Here is a 21,511-nt window from a genome sequence, read left to right as displayed (position 1 = left end):
TTGAATTGAAAACTAAGGATTTTCTTATCCCAGGCATAGATTACCTTAGCCGTATTTGGCACAACCTTTTGGAATTTTGTGTTTTTTGTATTTGTTTGGTTTATAACTATTTTGATATGAGCGTCACTGACGAGTCTTATGTAGACAAAACGCCATCTGGCGTACTAAAATATAATCCTGGTACCTTTGATAACAATTTACATCACTGGGTCGATGCCTCTGCTGGTGGACGTTTCGTCCCCGAGGGTATCACCAGCCCAGTAGTCAGTACTTCGGTGTTGATAAGAATATCAATTATGTGGTCATTTTTTTTTTTATAAATTTCTTGTTTACAAATCTTTGAATTTTTCGGAAAACTAAGGATTTTCTTATCCCAGGCATAGATTACCTTAGCCGTATTTGGCACAACTTTTTGGAATTTTGGATCCTCAAAGCTCTTCAACTTTGTATTTGTTTGGATTATAACTATTTTATTATGAGCGTTATGAGCGTCACTGATGAGTCTTGTGTAGACGAAACACGCGTCTGGCGTACTAAATTATAATCCTGGTACCTTTGATAACAATTGTGAAATGCAGGTACTCTAGGGCAATTAAGATAACCTATTACTAATTGATAATTTAATAAATGACCCAAAACACAAACCACAAATCAGGAGTGAAAGCTAAGGACAGGAGATGGTTGCAAATTATATGCAGTATGATAAAATGTTGATGAAACGTCATAAGAAAGATTTGTGCCCCTACATGGACATTTTATTTGGTTTAAATGCCAACTAGTCTGGTTTATATCTCCGAAAACAAGATGCCAAGCACAGAGTCAGCAAGACTTGTATTGACCCAGGCACCAATCAGACCCATGTCCTTCCATACCTAAGGTGAGCAAAGTACCATGAGACCACAACAGCATTTCCAATATTGGGACAGGGCAAAAGTATATCAATACAAATTCTAAAACACTAATCAAAATATCATTTTATTTGTATTGTCATTTTTAATGTCAATTGACAAATGAAATTCTCACATAATTCACATATAAATAAACTTTCATATACATGTACTATTAATAATTTACATCTCATTTACATGTAATTCATTCACATTCTATACAAACAAACAAATAAAAAGTCACTAACAAATAATATTCAGACTGATTTCATTTTCACAGATTTAATAAAGTAAGGCATTTATCGTATTTCTAAATTATGAAATGACCCAACCTTTGACTCCCAGAAATATGAATATTCATGCTGAACTCATTGAACTAATTTTGGTTGAAAATTTAAAAGTGTTACGGAATGGACAACATCAGTCATATAGCTTGATTTAAATGGTCTTTTTATAGGTTTCATAACAAGAGAGACAAAAATAATGCTGACAATCAACTCAGTTATTTGATTTCAATATCAAAATAAACCAGCATTTGAGTTTTGTAATATTTATTAATAATATTGAAATTAGATAACAAGGTGATGACTACGACTACAACCATAATAAAATCTTGACAAACTTAATTTATCTACTGTGAAATTAGATACATATCATATTTATGTAAAACACAAAGATAAGTACAGGCATTGAATTAACTATTCATAGGTAGATTTTGATTTCAGAGAAAATACATCAATATTAGTTTGATTAATTATAGAAGAATGGAATAAAATCAAAACAATTATTATCATGTCAAAGATACTGTAAATTCAGTCAAAAAATGTTTTTTTAATACAATTTAGTCTTATTATCATCTGGACCTCACTTCTTACTCAAAGTCTCCCAGATCTCTAATTGAATGTATGCATTGTGTATATCTTGTTTATATAAGATGTGCACCCAATATCCAACCGTTTATAAACTTCCTTTACCCATTTGTAAATCTTTATGGAACAACATACGGATAACAACATTGTTGTCTTGAGTATTTCAACAGAGGATTATTTATCAAAATAACAACATACTTAACATCATAATCAAGATTTCTTTTTAAATACAACAAAAGGACAGTAGAATTATTTATTGATTATCATTTCATATATTACTTTAGATTAAATATAATTACCTATTTTCTCAATTGCTCTGGTATAATAACATTCAATTTTAGGTTCAAAAAAGTGTTACTAAAAAAAATCAAAACAGGCGTTTAAAGACCGAATCCTACTTTCAATATTCTATTTTCATTATTTTGAAACATTATTTCGTTATCTTAGATACAGTATCATGCACTATTTCCAAAAATTTGAAAAACTAAGAAACGAAATAGTACTTGAAATAATGAAATAATAAAACATCGAAAAGACAGAATAGTTGTTAAAGAAATTTTTCATTTTTTTACCTAACATAAAATAAATAACATTTCAAAATAATTCTTAAATAATTTTCTCCGAATAAGTAAACCAGGATTCAGTAATATACTGACCCTTCTGTTTGATAGAACAAATATAAAAATGCCATCAAAAAATGAACTGGTTCTGTCCATAAAAAAAAAACAGTGGATGCCATTATTCATTTAGCACAATCTTATTAAAATAAGTTCTCATCACTTGGTCCTCCATTTTTTATATGTCGCCGTGTGAGCCCCATGACATATAAAAAATCGAGGAGCAAGTGATGAGAACTTATTTTAACAAGATTGCATTTAGCATATAAATACATTTATCCCAACCAATCATTAAATAAAGTGGACAGCTAGTTTAAAATCTCTGATAAGACGGAAAGCTTTATAGTATAACAATAAACTAGAACATGATCTGATCAATTTCTAAGGATAACTGTCATATTGAAATTCAATACTAATTTTGAAACAATAGAATATTTTTCAGGAATTTTACCCTTGCCTATCATTTATAATATCAACTACATGTTATAACATCAGTGCCATTATAATCACATTTTAAAATTATTTTAAGACGGCCATAATAAATAGGTATTCACAAAAGACAATTAAAAGCTCGTTACTTTGAGTACATGTGTTACTGAAGAGACATTACTTGTAAAATGGACATCTGGTGCATCAAAATTGGTACCATTTATGTTATTGATCAGCATCGCAGTAGACATTATATTTCCCTAACTTCACTCATTCTCTCAATTATTGCTTTCTCTCCACACACTCATACTTTGAACAAAGATAATTGACTTAATTTATCTTCAATGGCATTTAAATGAACTAACTATGATTACTCATCACTGAAACATTTTCAAACACATTAGTTGTTTTAATTTCCAATGAATACCAAAATATGATAGACACAAAGAAAAGGTTGAAGCACTTTTACACATAAAACACTAACATTTACACATACTTGATTCAAAAATAAAGGAAATAAAAGCTTTGAAGATAAACACATTGATAATTAAAAAAAGAATTCCTGTGCGTCCCAAGGTGATGTTGAAGAGTAACCACTTTAAATATTAATAGTATATGGTAGCATATAAGATTTAAATATTTTTTTTTATAAATATGGCACAAAAATAAATCCAGAGGCGATTTAGGAAAAAATTTGGTTGTTTATATAGGGAATCACTGAAGCGTGACTGGAGCGGGCCCCCTCTTAGGTCAGTCAGTGGGCCCCCACTTATGAAAATTTCTAGATCCGCCACTGAAATCTCTGGTATGTGTGTTGTTAATAAAGAAATTAAGTTAAAATCTTTTGAGGAATCTTGGAACACAGAGTAAATAAATAGTTGCCATAAAATACTGCTAACTACAACCACAAAATAATCAAACACATGATAATGAAATTGCACTATAGGAAAAAAAATTACAACGCTGTGACTCACTGTGCACTCAAATCTACCAATCAAAATTGATCCTAAGTTATGCTGAAGTGTTCAGTACTTCATTTTACGTGAAAAGAACAACAGACATGTAAATTGCATTAATCCTGTAGGTCCAGGAATTTGTGGATCTAATAAGGTGAACAATTTACACAAACAAACTAGACAAACTAACTTACAAACATTTTGTCACAATCTTCCCAAATATGATTAAAATTACTAAATAGTCTGTAAATCTACTATGAATATATTTCTTATATCATTACCATGCACCCAAATGTAAAATATGAAGCAAGGTCATTTTATTAACATCTATCCCGAAATAAGGTTGATTTTTGTGACATAACATGACATTCACGAGACAGATTTAAATCTTAAGCACTTATATGATTGGTTAAAACATTTCATAATATCAACTTTGTAGATGTCCCCTAATTTGGTCAGTACAGAGCAGTCTAGACCACTAGTTGGTTAACTTTTCATCTATTCTAGCTACTATCATAAATTCAAATAAACATGACATTTTTTTACTTTTGTCAATCTCTGGCACTTCAAAATTAACAGTACAATGATAAATGTAAATATCTAAATCACCTTTTACTATACTAAAAGAAACATTATAATTGTGATGATATGAAACAAAAGTTGCAAACTCTACTCATCATCCAAACATGTGACATTGTCAGAAGGCTTATATCTATTCTCAAGAGATCTTATGAAAATGTTAGTATTTTGACTAGAAGTAAATCACACAGACCAACTGAACTCCTGATGACTTTGGTTAACCCTGTTCATAATACAATTTTATTGAGCTTCTTGTCTGCACCATCTATGATATATATGTCACATGATCAGATATGTAATATCACATGACCATAAATGTTATATCACATGATTAGACTGTCTATGATGTCATATAATCACATGATTGTCTATATCAGACTTGACTTGACTGTCTTTGGGTGTGGTCTTGATCTTGTTCTCTGTGACGGGTCGTCCCTGCCCCTGAAAATTAAATTTCATAAATTGTTTATTTCAGGACAAATCATTTTCATGACGAGTGCATTCAAACAAGACATATAAAGAAGTAAATTCATAACTTTAAATCAAGAAATGGTTATTTTCCAAAGTTACATCTATATCAAAAAGTATTTCATAATTATGGTGATCATATTGAATTAAATCAGTCAAAAGGAGGTATTAGCTTTGAGCTTAGTGCTAACACTTAAAGAATTATTTATTTCAAACCAGTTTGATTTGTTTTTTAATCCAGCATTGTATGATAATAGATAAGTATATTTTGTGATTTCACCGGCATCAAATCTTTTTGCAGACTGAGCCAAAAACTTTTTCATCTACTAGTACGGAAACTAAATATCAAAACTTGTCCCTATATAACTATATAAAATTTTGAAAATATTCACTAGTATTATTACACAATATTTACTAGTCTGGGGCATTGGATTAGTGGCTAACGGTGCAGACTGACTTTTGAAAACATTACATTGACCTATTATGGTTTACTTTTATTAATTGTAATTTGGATGTAGAGTTGTCTCATTGGCACTCACACCACATCTTCCTATATCTATTAGATTCAAAATAAAACTATGAATTTTAAAATTTAACAAAACAGTAAAAACTTAATAATGACTTTTACAAGTAGTTCTGATCAACTATTTAAAAGTTCACTTTCTCAATCTTTGAGTAATTTTCAATGGCATTCTTAAACTATGAGTAAGATGATCTAGGATAGCAGAAAAAGCTTTATGTATACCCTGCATGCTAGGGAATAAAAAAATGATTTCTTCCGATAAAATAACCCATGCATAATTGTATAAGAAGAGGTATGATACAAGCAATAATATACAGCCCTTGAAATTACTATTTAGAATATTCTCCAATCTTTTTGAAATTATGTAACTTTTTATTGATTTATAAAAAGGATGCTATAATTAGTCATCACTGTGCCATCATAAATATGTAAAATTGAAATATAAGTAATTAGTATTTGTCCTGAAATGACAATTTGACACATAGTTTTCAGTAAAACTTTTAAGTACCACTGTCTTACCTAAAAATGGAAAAAAACTTTTTTGTAGTTTGACAAGTTTTCCTTTTATAATTAAGTTTGAAGCAATAAATTTAATATATAAATATGTAAGATATAATTGAAAATAAAAATACTATAAATCTAGTGGCAAAAATAATTGCTGTATCATACCCTCTTAAATTGTGAAATATGTTACTACCATAACTCTTTGTAAAAAAAAATGTAGAAATGATGATTTTAATGGATTAACACAATTAAATGTTTTGAAATACTTCATTCAACTAAAATTGTATCAAAGATGATTATCTGAGGTAAAGTTAGTAAAATATATAACTATCTTCCTAATCAAATTTCATAAAAATACGTTTTATAAGATGTTCTTAGTTATTCAAGGGAAATAAACCGTAAGTCCAGCCACAGGAACTAGCATTAAAAAGATTGCTTTGCAAACAAAAAAAATAAAATAAAGTGTAACGAGTTTATGGTAGTAACATCAACAAAAGCCCAAAGCCACTCCTACTACCTGATGGATCAATTCTAGGGGGCGAGGAAGAACGAGGTGGTGGTGGTCCTCGTAAATGAGGAGGAAGCATATCATGAGGCGGAGGCATTCTATAACCAGGTGGCCCTCTGCCGTAAGGTGGTGGTGACCTTCTGTCCATTGGAGGAGGTGGTCCTCTGCCAAATGGTGGTGGTGATCGGAGATCAGGAGGTGGCATTCTTGGTCCTCCATGTCTATCTGGAGGAGGGGGAGATCTCATCTCTGGTGGTGGCATCCGTGGTCCACGTCGGTCAGGGGGAGGTAATCGTACAGGACCAGGAGATCCTCTCATGTCATCATCCCTACAATAAATAATATTAATTATAATCTCTAAATGTTACAGGTCAGGGGGAGGTAATCATACTGGACCTGGAGATCCTCTCATGTCATCATCCCTACAATAAATAATATTAATTGTAATCTCTAAATGTTACAGGTCAGTGGGAGGTAATCGTACTGGACCAGGAGATCCTCTCATGTCATCATCCCTACAATAAACTAGAGGCTCTATATAAAGAGCCTGTGTCGCTCACCTTGGTCTATGTGAATATTAAACAAAGGAAGAAGATAGATTCATGACAAAATTGTGTTTTGGTGATGGTGATGTGTTTGTAAATCTTACTTTACTAAACAGTCTTGCTGCTTACAATTATCTCTATCTATAACGAACTTGGCCCAGTAGTTTAAGTGAAAAATGTTAATAAAAATTTACAAATTTTATGAAAATTGTTAAAAATTGACTATAAAGGACAATAACTCCTTAGGGGGTCAATTGACCATTTCAGTCATGTTAACTTATTTGTTATTTTTTTTTGCTGAACATTATTGCTGTTTACAGTTAATCTCTATCTATAATAATATTCAAGATAATAACCAAAAACAGCAAAATTTCCTTAAAATTACCAATTCAGCGGCAGCAACCCAACAAAGGGTTGTTCTATTCGTCTGAAAATTTCATAACAGATCAATTATGACCTGAAAAACAATTTAACCCTGTCAGATTAGCTCTAAATGCTTTGGTTTTTGGGTTATAAGCCAAAAACTGCATTTTACCTCAATGTTCTATTTTTAGCCATGGCGGCCATCTTGGTTGGTTGACCGGGTCACGCCACACATTTTTTAAACTAAATACCCTAAAGATGATTGTGGTCAAGTTTGGATTAATTTGGCCCAGTAGTTTCAGAGGATAAGATTTTTGTAAAAGATAACTAAGATTTACGAAAAATGATTGAAAATTGACTATAAAGGGCAATAACTCCTAAAGGGGTCAACTGACCATTTCGGTCATGTTGACTTATTTGTAAATCATACTTTGCTGAACATTATTGCTGTGTACAGTTTATCTCTATCTATAATAATATTCAAGATAATAACCAAAAACAGCAAAATTTCCTTAAAATTACAAATACAGGGGCAGCAACCCAACAACGGGTTGTCCGATTAGTCTGAAAATTTCAGAGCAGATAGATCTTGACATGATAAACAATTTTACCTATGTCAGATTTGCTCTAAATGCTTTGGTTTTTGAGTTATAAGCCATAAACTGCATTTTACCCCTATGTTCTATTTTTAGCCGTGGCGGCCATCTTGGTTGGTTGACGTGGTCACGCCACACATTTTTTAAACTAGATACCCCAATGATGATTGTGGCCAAGTTTGGTTTTATGTGGCCCAGTAGTTTCAGAGGAGAAGATTTTTGTAAAAGCTAACGACGATGGACGATGACGCCGGACGCCAAGTGATGGGAAAAGCTCACTTGGCCCTTCGGGCCAGGTGAGCTAATAACATTAATTATAATCTCTAAATGTGACATGCAGCTGTCTTATACAATTTGTTATCCCATTTATCCATAAAACTTTACATACCCGTACATTTAAATATATATTTTTAAATTCTTTAGTTCGATCAGTTCCATTGATACATACATTGTACTTAGGGAAGGCACTTTAATGAGTCAAATTAAAATTTTGCCTACATTTCATCTATGCAAAAATATAGATGATACCCATCCATAATTTAAGTTTGGAAGTGTCTTCCCTGGGTCCCATGTGTATTTTGGAACAACCTTTAGTTCCATGTAATATCAAAGTGATGGGTAAAAATTGCTGTATTAAATTTATCAGTTGAAGTAAAACTAAATATTGCAATGTATAAAGTATTGGACAATGGTTGTGATTGATTCAACTACAAATCTGGACAAAAGAAGTTAACTCCAATTTAAAAAGATGACTGTGACTATGACATCATTGATATTCTTAGAACTGATATTAGATTCCTGCAACCTTCATGTTTTTTCTTGACAAGTATACTGTCATTTTGTAACTTGAATATCTGAGTAAATATTTCATTGATAAATTTCTGGATGCATAGAATGTTAGTAATAATGCACTATAAGGTGATCAACTTGGAAAATTTAGAGATCAAGTCAGTACCATAGAGTTTTGATTGCATTTCATGCAAACTTTACCCCAAACTAACCTCATTCCTGGAGGTGGTGGGAATGACATTGACTTACCTCATTCCTGGAGGTGGTGTGAATGACATTGACTTACCTCATTCCTGGAGGTGATGGGAATGACATTGACTTACCTCATTCCTGGAGGTGGAGGGAATGGCCCACTCCGTGATCCTGGTCTGTCTGATGGATTACCCCAAAGTAACATTGACTTACCTCATTCCTGGAGGTGGTGGGAATGGCCCACTCCGTGATCCTGGTCTGTCTGATGGATTACCCCAAAGTAACATTGACTTACCTCATTCCTGGAGGTGGTGGGAATGGCCCACTCCGTGATCCTGGTCTGTCTAATGGATTACCCCAAAGTAACATTGACTTACCTCATTCCTGGAGGTGGTGGGAATTGCCCACTCCGTGATCCTGGTCTGTCTGATGGATTACCCCAAAGTAACATTGACTTACCTCATTCCTGGAGGTGGTGGGAATGGCATTGACTTACCTCATTCCAGGAGGTGGTGGGAATGGCATTGACTTACCTCATTCCAGGAGGTGGTGGGAATGGCATTGACTTACCTCATTCCAGGAGGTGGTGGGAATGGCATTGACTTACCTCATTCCAGGAGGTGGTGGGAATGGCATTGACTTACCTCATTCCAGGAGGTGGTGGGAATGGCATTGACTTACCTCATTCCTGGAGGTGGAGGGAATGGCATTGACTTACCTCATTCCTGGAGGTGGTGGGAATGGCATTGACTTACCTCATTCCAGGAGGTGGAGGGAATGGCATTGACTTACCTCATTCCTGGAGGTGGGGGGAATGGCATTGACTTACCTCATTCCAGGAGGTGGAGGGAATGGCATTGACTTACCTCATTCCTGGAGGTGGAGGGAATAACATTGACTTACCTCATTCCTGGAGGTGGAGGGAATGGCATTGACTTACCTCATTCCTGGAGGTGGAGGGAATGGCATTGACTTACCTCATTCCTGGAGGTGGGGGGAATGGCATTGACTTACCTCATTCCAGGAGGTGGGGGGAACGGCATTGACTTACCTCATTCCAGGAGGTGGAGGGAATGGCATTGACTTACCTCATTCCTGGAGGTGGAGGGAATAACATTGACTTACCTCATTCCTGGAGGTGGAGGGAATGGCATTGACTTACCTCATTCCAGGAGGTGGAGGGAATGGCATTGACTTACCTCATTCCTGGAGGTGGGGGGAATGGCATTGACTTACCTCATTCCTGGAGGTGGTGGGAACGGCCCACTCCGTGATCCTGGTCTGTCTGATGGATGTAATGGTCCATTTATCATACCTGTCAAAAGATCCAGTGATAATATAACATTTAGAATAATAATTTTATACTTTTTACATTTAAGATTTATGGGTTAGGTTTACCTTTCTAAAGCTTAATCTATTAGAAAATAATAATTGCCACACTTAAAAGATGAGATGTGGTTTAGATTTTCACGAGACAACATAACAAAATTCCATGTTGAACATATCACATAAAAGTATTGGCATTTATAAGTATAGCTCTAGTTTGACCGAATCATATGGTGAGACCTATACAACCTAACTGGTGTGTACTGTAATTATATATAATTTACCTGGAGGAGGCATGCCTCGTGTTGGTAACGGTCGTATCAAACCACTAGGGCCCTGCATTAATCTTCTCTCTAAATCTGTTAATCTATTTAATGTAAATAAATTGAGATAAATTAACAAAAGACAATTCTTTGATAAGAAACACTAAAATAAAATTTTGATGAAATTACATATTTTGAATATCATGAATTAAAGTTTCTTTACAAATCTTTATTTCTTTCAAAAAAAAAAAAAAAAATTAACAATTACATGTACTCTCATAGATGCCTGATTTTGTGGTGTTTTTTTTTCAAAAATCTGCATACGAACCTTTAGTAAATGTGTAATTCATTGAAAATTCTGTTGTTCACCTTTACACATGAAATCAACTAAAATTGATATACAACAAATAATAATCCATAGTATTTGCTAGGCATTGAAAACATGTGACTGACACCAGTGGTTTACTTTTAAAGAGGCTGTCCAAGTAAATATCAGGCAAATCCTATGATATGGGTGGCACAACATATTTTTGTTCCTTTTTTCCCACTGAATTTTTGGTTCCAATGCAATGTTTATATCATACATAGGAAGAATATGTCAAAGATATTTTTGAATCAATAGTGGATGGCTCAGAAAATGATTTTAAAGTTCACTAACAATGTAACAAAATTTTGTACAAAATGAAGAGTTATTTCCACTTTTCAATTAATTTTCAGTGCTTTTCATGTATTTTTTTTCTCTTTATTTGTTGCAGTTAATAAAAAAACAAAGTTTAACTTTGAGAAAGAATGAACTTGTGATATGAAATAGATGAACACATTTTGAAAACAAAATATGTCATGTGCCATCCACTGCCTGGTTTTTCCATGGACACCCTCTTTAAAAAAGATTTGAATTTTAAGTAACAACCCAAACTAATGTAATGCTAATATTCTGCTCTGTATTTCAAAAGGAAATACAGAGACAGACAACTTACTTTTGTCTTAATACTGAACATTCATGTCTTGATTCTTTTAATTCTCTCTCGGCTGCCCTCGCTGATAACTAATAAAACAATTCAAAATAACAATTATTAATTTCATATTTAACTACTTTATTGCAACTAAAATGATAAGATGACAACTTGTATTATAATTATTCAATTTTAATTAATTTTAATTATATCAGGTTAAAAGAGCATGCACAAATTTGGTAATCACTATAAACCAGATAACCTCTGAAACAATTGGATCAAAGAACCTATATTTTTTTTAACAGAATTTCGAATATCACAAACATCACATGTTGTCTATGTTTCAGTAAAATAAGTTTGATCACAAAAAGGGTCTATAATATGTTTTTTGGGGGTATAGGAAGGGAGGAGTGTAGCAAGATAATTATAACTTACCCAGTTATCGTGGGCTTTCTTTTCGTTAGCTGCTATCTGTAAAATACACAAAAATCATGAATCACAACATACCAAATCGATTTTATTTTTACATGTAGATAATTTTCTCTAGTGTATTATTCTCTGAAAAAAGAAAATAGAAATAATCACTACATTATTGTACAGTGAAAGGACTACAAATTAATTCTTTGTACAAATATGAGTGAAGGTAATACGTAGATAGAAAGAAACAAGAAAAATATAAATGTTTTGGAAAATATATATCAAAATACCTGAAATATTGAAATAATAGGAAAAACTTTTTATCTATACAGTGTGTTTACATTACCTGAGATCTGAAATCCCTTTCTGCAGATAAAATTTCTTTTTTCAGGTCATCTGTTTGTGATCTGTAAATAGATGTTTTGAGTAAGTAGATACATTTAAATTAGTTTTTAAACACATATTTTAAAATTGCTACATTTTAATTTTTTTGGATCAGTATCTTTCTTGTGTTGATTCATTTCAAAACTTTTATAAAAGTTGATAACTATTTCAAAATTTAATCAATTTTATTTTTCAAGTCTATCATCTTCAATCTTCATAGTGTTAATTACTCAATATTTGGAGGTCCTACATAATATTTTTCTACAATGGTGACTTACTTGTAACTTTCTAATTCTTCTGTTACCATTTTGGCCGTTTCATCTGCATTTTCTAATCTATTTTTGTTTTGTTTCTTTAAAGCTTCTTGTTCACCTAATTCTCTGGGGGGGAAAAAATCATTAAAATTCATCCCTTTATGTATACAACAAAAAATCTGCTACAGTTACAAATCTAGTTTAAAAACTGTTCAAAATTCTGATTAAGTTCATGGTTCTTCAAATGCATATATTCAAACTACAAGTATACAGTATGTGTGTGGATGAGAAATCTAATGCATTTACAATGAACAGGACTATTACTACTATATAATTTCTGTAACTAAGAAACTATTTTTTCAAATTGCATTGAAATGGCAGAATGATGCTGCTAAGACCATGAGTGAAATACTATCCTTAAACTTCTATGAATTTGCAACAAATGGCACTTTAATGAGTTAAAAACAAATTTAGGAATTTTCTTTAAGCAATTCTGCAAAAAGTCTACTAGAACATGCCAGGGGCATACAAATTGTCTATTATAGGAAAAGAAAGTCAAATAGATAAATTACCTTTGTAATTGAGCTTCTTTTTCTTTGAAATAATTGGTAAGAACATTTAATTTGGTTGTAGCTTCATTACTTTGTCTCTCAGCTTTCATTTTATCTGTTTTTAAACCTTCCATTTTTCTTTCTAATTCTGCTATTTGTTCTGCAATAAATAAACATTAACATTCATTAATGGAGTTATAGGATATGAATAAACATAGAAAATTAGAGATAGGTGTATTTCAATGAAAGCACGCTGAAAAAACAACATATATAAAAATAAAAGCATACATATGTTTTCAATGAATGACACAATAATTCTGTGATCATTTATAGAAATGGATTGCTTCTTAACTGTCAATGACACCTATTAATTTTTATCATTTTGTGCCAAAGTTATCTCCCCTTGCCAAATCACAAATTCTTTTAATGCATTCATGAATCTATCTTTCAGAATAAGACAAATTGTTTTCCAAATAATTATAAATTTTGGTTTTTCTGAACGATTGAAAATTTAGAAAAACATATAAATGCATTTAGGTGAAAGTTTTTTTGCTCAGTGTTGAAGGCCTCACTGTGACTTTGTGCTTTTAGTGTATTTTTTGCAGTGCATATTTATTTTATGTCAAGGATGGATACCCTATATCTTAATGTTTTTCATTATCTTCTTAGCTAAAAAATACAAGCTATCAGATCTTTCTTAAGTTTTTCATAACTTTGGTTCTAGTGGGGTAAAAGCTGTGCATTGTAACAGTTGTATATTACCTTCCATGTCTATTCTACTCTGAACTTCTATATCAATTCTGTTCTGTACTATATTTCTTTCATCTTCTACTGTTTTTAACCTAGCATTAACCTAAAATCATAATAAACAAAATATCATTACCATCATAAAATAAGACACAATAGACCGTTGGTTTTCCTGTTTGAATGGTTTTACACTAGTAATTTTGGGGCCCTTTGCAGCTTTTGTTGGTGTGAGCCAAATCTCTGTGTTAAAGGCCGTACATTGACCTATAATGGTTTACTTTTAGAAATTGTTATTTGGATGGAGAGTTGCCTCATTGGCATTCACACCAAATCTTCCTATATCTATTACACTGTTGATTATTTTCATGTGATTGGCTTAACCACTTCCTGTTTACAAATTTATCAACTATTATATTCAATTATTATGAACTTGCATATCCTTTTAGATCTATAACTGAAATTATTGGTATTTCGTATATTTTCCCTTTGATCTTACTGCCTAATATTTTCCAGTATCAACGTACTGGCTGTATCACTGAAAATATTAGGCAATACATTGCGTGATGTCATAACATTGCGTTTTTGATACTGACTATATCATGTTGAATATCTTAACTCCCCCTAACGGGCTCGTCTAGATATTCCACATGATATAGTCAGTATCAAAAACTCAACTACCTATTATTCTATATCTATTAGAAACTGTGTGCAGATAACTGTCATGTAGGCATACGCTATATGTTAGATAAGGACAATATTTGATATATTCTGTTCATAATAAAATGCTTGTTGACATATTTTTTCTAGAAAATCAAAACAAGGTCAAATTGAACTGAAGCATTTAAATTTCTTTCAAAACAAATTTCAAATACACAGAATCTTCATCAACACTTACACCCGATACATCCATCATGGACTTTAATTTATCTTGTATACTTGTACTATCTGTTTCATCTTGGTCTTCAGAATCTTCATTCTCAAAAGCTTTCATTTGCAAGAAACAATCACGTAAAACCTGAAACCATAATAAGAATGTTCATAAAATTGTCTCAGTTTAATATAAGAAACAATTTCTGAAAACCTCCAACAAATACAAACAGAAATTTCTAAAAAAAATCTTTTCAAATAAGTACAGTGAAACTTCTCAAAACCGGCCGCCCGTCGGACCACGGGATTCGGCCGGTTTTCAGGGGTGGCCGGTTTAATGAATTTGAAATTAACAAGAGTTACTTCCCTTCAATATAAGAGTTACTTCCCTTCAATATGTGTGCATTTGTTTTTTTTACCATGTATTGTACCTCAATCATAAAGTTTGTTTTGTTGTGTAAATTTAGCTTTGTATTCTAAATTGATTATGAAATAAATATTAAAACATCATTTGTATCTTTATTATTTTTTATTATGCAGGAATAACAAATAAAATGCAACTATATAACAAAACAATTTTAATATCGATATCTCATATTATTGAAAATCTACAGCTCCACTCATCGGTACCATACCATACGATGTTCTTGTAATATTTCATAATCAATACATACACATTAAATCATCACACCTCATACTAATAACACACCCTTTAAATAAACTCAAAAGGTTAAAGACATTTCAAAATAATATTCCGACAATAACGAATTACGATTTAATTGCAAAAGTCAAAGTGAGTTATTTTAAAAATTTTATAATTTTTTTTAAATGATGAAATAAAGTAGCCAAGCTAAAACATTTAATGATAATTAACTTTCATCATTGATTAGCGTGGGTGAAGATCAAAATCTCTCAACCGATAATTTATTCGGGTATTGATTTGACATTGACAGGTGAACACTACTCAGTGTCCATGCAGGTGTCTAATTGACCGGATTAACTTGTTTGTTTATATAACAGTATTATATATGGACTAATGATTACAAATGAGAAGGCCGGTTTTATGAGGTGATATTTTATTGATTTTGATTACACAAATACACAAATAACGGCCGGTATCCGGTTTAAAGGGGTGGCCGGTTTTATAAGGTTACCTGACCGTTTATTTACATACACGCCGGCCGGGACTTGCGGTTTTGGCCGGTATGAAGGGAGAACCGGTATTAAGAGGGACCGGTTTAAAGAAGTTTCACTGTATAATTATGTGTACAATAAGGCAATGAATTATCAAACTTTTTAGAGTTTTCCATTAAAAACATATTTCTTTAACATTTTTAAAATAACCTAGAAACTGTCCTACATTTGTATTTTTAACTTAACTATTCAAACAAACAATTATAACCCGGCAACATTCTGTTTTTGCCTGTCCAGGAGCATGTAACTCAGTGGTTGTCGTTCATTGCTGTGCATCAGATTTCTTTTCCTTCATTGTTTTGTACAGAAATCTTGTTTGAATTGTTATACGTTTTTTCTTTCAGCCTTTTATAACTTACTATGCAGATATGGATTAAGTTCATTGTTGAAGGCTGTATGGTGACCTATATTTGTAAACTTTTTTGTCATTTGTCCCCTGGTGGAGAGTTGTCTCATTGGCAATCATACCCTTTCCTCATTACTTTTATATTCTTATTTTTCTAGAAATTGATATCATACCTCTAATTCATTTTCTTTAAAAGCCAAATCTTCCTGAACTTGTGTTTGACCTTTCTGTAATGTCTCATATCTCTCTGTTAAATCTTGATGTCTGAAAAATAACCATATTCAAATCCTCTGTGCTTGTTTAAATACTACTTAAAATGTTATCAGTTTTAAATTAAAGTTTTTTTGGAACAAAAAATCCTAGTGCCAGTGAAATTCAACTGATAAATCATACAAATCAACTGATAAATCATACAAATGTATTATTGACCATCACATCATACAAATGTATTATTGACCATCACATCATACAAATGTATTATTGACCATCACATCATACAAATGTATTATTGACCATCACATCATACAAATGTATTATTGACCATCACATCATACAAATGTATTATTGACCATCACATCATACAAATGTATTATTGACCATCACATCATACAAATGTATTATTGACCATCACATATTTTAATCTTATTTTAAGTGGTTGGGTGACTGTCTCATATATTCACAGGGGGGGGGGTCTCAACATGGGATTTTGGGTACAGGTGTGCAGCTGGGATTTTAAAAACACCCCCATTCATATATTGAATAATTGTGAAATCCCTATCTATACATATATTTCACAGCGAAATCATAACGGGCCATTCATATATTTATCAGCTCAAATAGTACCCATGATATATCACAATCAATCAATTACTACCTATTGATATATTTCCTCGGTAAAATTGCACCCCATTGATATATTTGACGGATAAAAAAAGGGACCCATTCCAGCGGCACATATGTATATACCTTTATATAGGAAGAGACCCCCCGTGCACATATTAAACATTTTCATATATTTTTTTAGCATATTAAAAAGTAAATATGCATACAACAGGAAACTAAAACACATTCTAAATACCACTTAAGACTTATAATTAAAATGTTTGCTTTTATTTATTTTTTTTAATAAAAACCCTCCTTGTATTAACCCATAAATTTTATTGATCCCATGTTGAAATATATATTCCCCTGACATTTATACCATATTCTATTCCCCTGACATTTATACCATATTCTATTCCCCTGACATTTATACCATATTCTATTCCCCTGACATTTATACCATATTCTATTCCCCTGACATTTATACCATAATAACTTACTTTTCATTCCAATCTTCTGCTTCTTTCAATAACTGGAAAAAAAGAAAAGACCAACATTTAAAATCTACAAATCTCTAGCATTTCATGATTGGCGGTTTTAACAAAGAAAGAAACAAAGCAACAAATTTTCTGTCTAACTTTGCTGAAAATTTCATGTTTATGTGCTTTCCAAAGCAAAATTTAAGAACCTTTGCAAGCACACTCACATATCTCACACCTCAACATTGGGCAAAAAGCTCACTAGATTCCTAAGTTAAAGGACTCATAACTCCTCTTAATGTCAACTTAAAATAATTTCTATTGGATTTATGTCCTTATTATCTACAATATTCAGGAAATTCTGTTGATTCAAAGGATTTGCGATGACAAGAACAGGAATGATGGACTGCCCAACAGAGGGACAGACATGTCAACAACATTATACTCTATGAAGTGTTGTTATGTGGGATATAATTAGGAACATTAATGAAGTCTTCAATAAAGAAGATATCTGTTAATTTCCGCTAATACAATAACATACCTGTTGTTTACTAACTTCTAGCCGTTCTATTTGTTTAGTCAGAGAACTGTTCTGGTTTTTCTCTGACTTCAGTTCAGACTTTACACTATCTAGTTCTTTATTAGCCTGAAAAAATAGTTACATGTATAAATGTCATTGTGCATCAAAGGATTTAGTATAAAAATGTTTATTTAGTTAACTCATTCATTAACATGTAGATCAAAAGAATGAAAGGATGAAAACAGGTGACTTGTTTTAAATCCTATAATAGTTTCCTTGTGACAATTCAACTGGATAAGCTTAGCAAATATCAAAGATTGGGCTGTCAAACTTATCCAACAATTTCTGTATTTTGAAATGGACTGTAATTCCTGAACGACAAAAACGGAAAACTCAATATCAACCTTGATCATTATGTCACCAGTAATACCATATCTAAATTTTAAGAATATTGGTTGACGGGTTCATAAGAATTTGCATGGAAACAACAGTTTATTTTTAAATTTTTAGTTGAACACTAAACAACATTTGGTATTAAATTGCGGTCTCACATCTCTTATTCAAAATAAATCTGATAACAAATATTTCTTCTATAAGAGAATATCAAACTATATCCAATAGCATAACATTCTATTGATTGGTATATAGGTAGGGAAGGGATCATACAATCCTTTTATTCTAAAATGAGACTGATAACATTTTGTTTACTTACATTTTTCAGTTTCTCTGAAATTGATTCAACTGCTTGTTCTTTCTTCTTTAACTGTTTCTGTGTTTCATCAAACTTTAAAAAAAAATGTATTTATATAAATAAAATATTAAAAAAAAATGTATATAAATAAAATATACTAACTTTTCTACATTATAAAAAAAAACATTTAAACATAAAAGCTTTGTAATGATATAAACTAAAATTTTTCAACAGTAGTTAAGATAAGAATCATTTAATCCCCTTTTATATTTAGATTTGTGGTAAAATACTGTTAAGTCAAAAAGTATGAATTTGTATATGTATCAAAGGAAACAGTTTTGTTTGTATGCCTCAAAAGAAATCAAAATTTACGATTTTACCTATAACTTTTTATCTAAATAGATTTTCCATTCACTAATATCACCAAAAAGTTTTCCAATGTGGCCCAAAACTGATACCTTGCAGTATTTATGTGCAGGAAACCTATAAAAATATACTACTAATTTTCATTGGTATATTGAAAGTGCATTTTATATCTATATGTTACTTACTTTATTTGACTTGGTCTGTGTCTCTTTCTTTTTCTGTGACAATTCTGTAGTTAATTTATCTATCTCATTTTGTTGGGATGACACAGAACTCTCATACTCTTTTATCAAGGTCTGTAAAAATATAAAACAGATTCAAGTAATTATTAACACTTCATTGATTATCCAAATAAAAAAACCATCAAAAATTAATGTTTCCTAAAAAATACAGCCACCAATGGGTCTTCAATGCAGGAATTTCTCGCTGCATTGCAGACCCATTGGTGGCCTTCTGCTGTTGTCATTTCTATGGTCAGGTTGTTGTCTCTTTGACACATTCCCCATTTTCATTCTCAATCTTAGCATACCTTATTACTTTCTATATTTTATTTTCTATTGTCTGGGAATCAATAATATTATGAGAAAATACATTGAACATAAAACATAACCATTAGTGATGAAGAAGTAATGAAAGATTTTTTTATTTCCATTTATTTTTTTTGTAAATCTGATTACTTTCATTACAAGACTTGCACTTGCATCAAAGTATAAACAATAAGCCATACCCGTAGCCAGGGGGGGTTCGAACAACTCCCCCTTGAAAACAAATAAGCACTGTTAAAGTCGATGTTCTGTTCGAATTGTGACTGTTAAAGTCGAGTTTGTGAGTCAAACGAACCCCCCTTTGGAAATTCTTGGCTACGGGCCTGTAAGCATAGGAGATGCTGACAAAGAATCATAACCTACATATCAGTTTCAGAGGTTGACAGCAAAGGACAGAGAAGATACTACTAATATGACGACTTGATAGTATATTGAGAAATGAATGCATGCTTTGATAAATGTGAATTTCAATTGAGGTGTGAAAATACAAGACTTTATCAATGTAATAAAACAAATTATTAAGTGAACCATGACAATGCTAGTTTCTAAACAATACTTACCTTTTGACATTAAAAAAATCAATGAAATAGTAGAATAAATTGTAATCTTACGTTGTAAAAAAGGGATTACAAATAAAAACAAAATTTGAAAGAAATAAACATCTGGAGTCAGTATATCAAACTTGTTGTCTTAAGCTGTTACTTTAAAATCTGATATTTTTTCTTTCTATTGTTTTACAAATTCTACACATTTTACCAGTGCTTCTACAGTTTTACAGCTGATTGCATTGTGTGTGTAGGTAAAGGTTATATCTTTGGTTAGCTTGATTTTATACTAGTCCTGCAGACAGATAGATTGGTTATCTCTTGGACTAGTTTTCTCTTAAAGGGTGGTAGTTTACCTAACCTAACAATGACTTCACAGTTCAGCTAACAAGCAAGCTAACAAAAGAGATTACCTTTACCTACACACTCCATGCATTCTGCTGTAATCCTTTTACTAACCTTGAACTTGTTAATTTCTGTTGCTACATCACCAGATGATAATGCCAGTAATTTTGTTTCCTCTTCTAACTCTTTGACCTATGAAATATAAATTGTATTTAGTTGCTTTAAAATTTACTATAGTTGGGGGATGGGTGGCACTCAAATGCATTAATTGTGGAGTGGTTGCATTTATCACACAATTTTCATTTTTTTTTTTTAATTTTATACAAAGACTGATTTGAAAGTTTGGTATAAATCCAGTATAGTTTAAGAAAGTTATTAAAATTTCAAAATTTTAACCACAGAGTGAATATTTGTGGACGCTGCGACGACGGAATGTAGGATCACTTAGTCTTGTTTTTTTGACTACAGTGGAAGGCTTGACAAAAATGATGCACAAATATGTTTCTGTAGGTATTGTCCATCTTTCTTCAACTTAAGTTTACAATTATTGCCTCTATATATAATCTCCTCTTTTTTAAACTTCACTGTCCTTATTTTGACAAGGTACCGGTAAGTTGATCAAAATCTACACAATACATTGATATGACAATTATATGACATTGAAATAACCATAAGTAGTAATGGTTGACTAATACATTGACGGTCAAAGATAAAACAAGAACTATCTTTAAAAAAGATATCCGATGTATTTAAATTTGAGTATATGTTCAGAGGAACAATGATGCAACAAAGTTTACATTAAAATTATATAATTGTCCCGAATAAACAGCTGTCATGGATGCAAAGACCTATTGGAGAAACAATTATTTTAATAAAAATATAAATCTTTGTAAGATCTAGTTCAAATATTTATAGTTTTTCACTTGCTTTCCATCCCGATATAATTAACGAGACGTTTTTTCAAACACAACCAAATCACCCACCATGACAGCATTTTGTCCAATCATAGAAAGGATTTTCGAGCATGCGTATTCTGTTGCCATAGTTAAGCATCCTTATGTTCAAAGGGCA

At 31.7% G+C, this 21,511-nt stretch overlaps 1 protein-coding gene across 1 annotated transcript in view; it reads right to left on the bottom strand.

Moving 5' to 3' along the window:
* Nucleotides 1-3,604: 3,604 nt before the first annotated feature.
* The window catches only part of LOC134709918 (transport and Golgi organization protein 1 homolog), a 29,084-nt gene continuing 11,177 nt past the window's right edge, over nucleotides 3,605-21,511 (bottom strand). Inside the window, exons 11-27 of the mRNA XM_063570042.1 lie at nucleotides 20,555-20,632; nucleotides 19,191-19,301; nucleotides 18,661-18,732; nucleotides 17,970-18,074; nucleotides 17,450-17,481; nucleotides 16,301-16,391; nucleotides 14,616-14,735; nucleotides 13,736-13,826; nucleotides 12,995-13,133; nucleotides 12,447-12,548; nucleotides 12,131-12,191; nucleotides 11,803-11,838; nucleotides 11,392-11,459; nucleotides 10,436-10,518; nucleotides 10,062-10,140; nucleotides 6,350-6,669; nucleotides 3,605-4,778 (exon numbers count right to left, since the gene is read on the bottom strand). Of these exons, the coding sequence (XP_063426112.1) occupies nucleotides 4,711-4,778; nucleotides 6,350-6,669; nucleotides 10,062-10,140; nucleotides 10,436-10,518; nucleotides 11,392-11,459; nucleotides 11,803-11,838; nucleotides 12,131-12,191; nucleotides 12,447-12,548; nucleotides 12,995-13,133; nucleotides 13,736-13,826; nucleotides 14,616-14,735; nucleotides 16,301-16,391; nucleotides 17,450-17,481; nucleotides 17,970-18,074; nucleotides 18,661-18,732; nucleotides 19,191-19,301; nucleotides 20,555-20,632 (1,656 nt within the window). The 3' untranslated portion in view covers nucleotides 3,605-4,710. The remainder of the gene's footprint in view (nucleotides 4,779-6,349; nucleotides 6,670-10,061; nucleotides 10,141-10,435; nucleotides 10,519-11,391; nucleotides 11,460-11,802; nucleotides 11,839-12,130; nucleotides 12,192-12,446; nucleotides 12,549-12,994; nucleotides 13,134-13,735; nucleotides 13,827-14,615; nucleotides 14,736-16,300; nucleotides 16,392-17,449; nucleotides 17,482-17,969; nucleotides 18,075-18,660; nucleotides 18,733-19,190; nucleotides 19,302-20,554; nucleotides 20,633-21,511) is intronic.

The sequence above is a fragment of the Mytilus trossulus genome, chromosome 3, assembly GCF_036588685.1.
Source record: "Mytilus trossulus isolate FHL-02 chromosome 3, PNRI_Mtr1.1.1.hap1, whole genome shotgun sequence".
NCBI classification, from domain to species: Eukaryota; Metazoa; Mollusca; class Bivalvia; order Mytilida; family Mytilidae; genus Mytilus; species Mytilus trossulus.
Note: the sequence above shows the minus strand (reverse complement) of the source record. Positions and strands in the feature narration are given on the sequence as shown.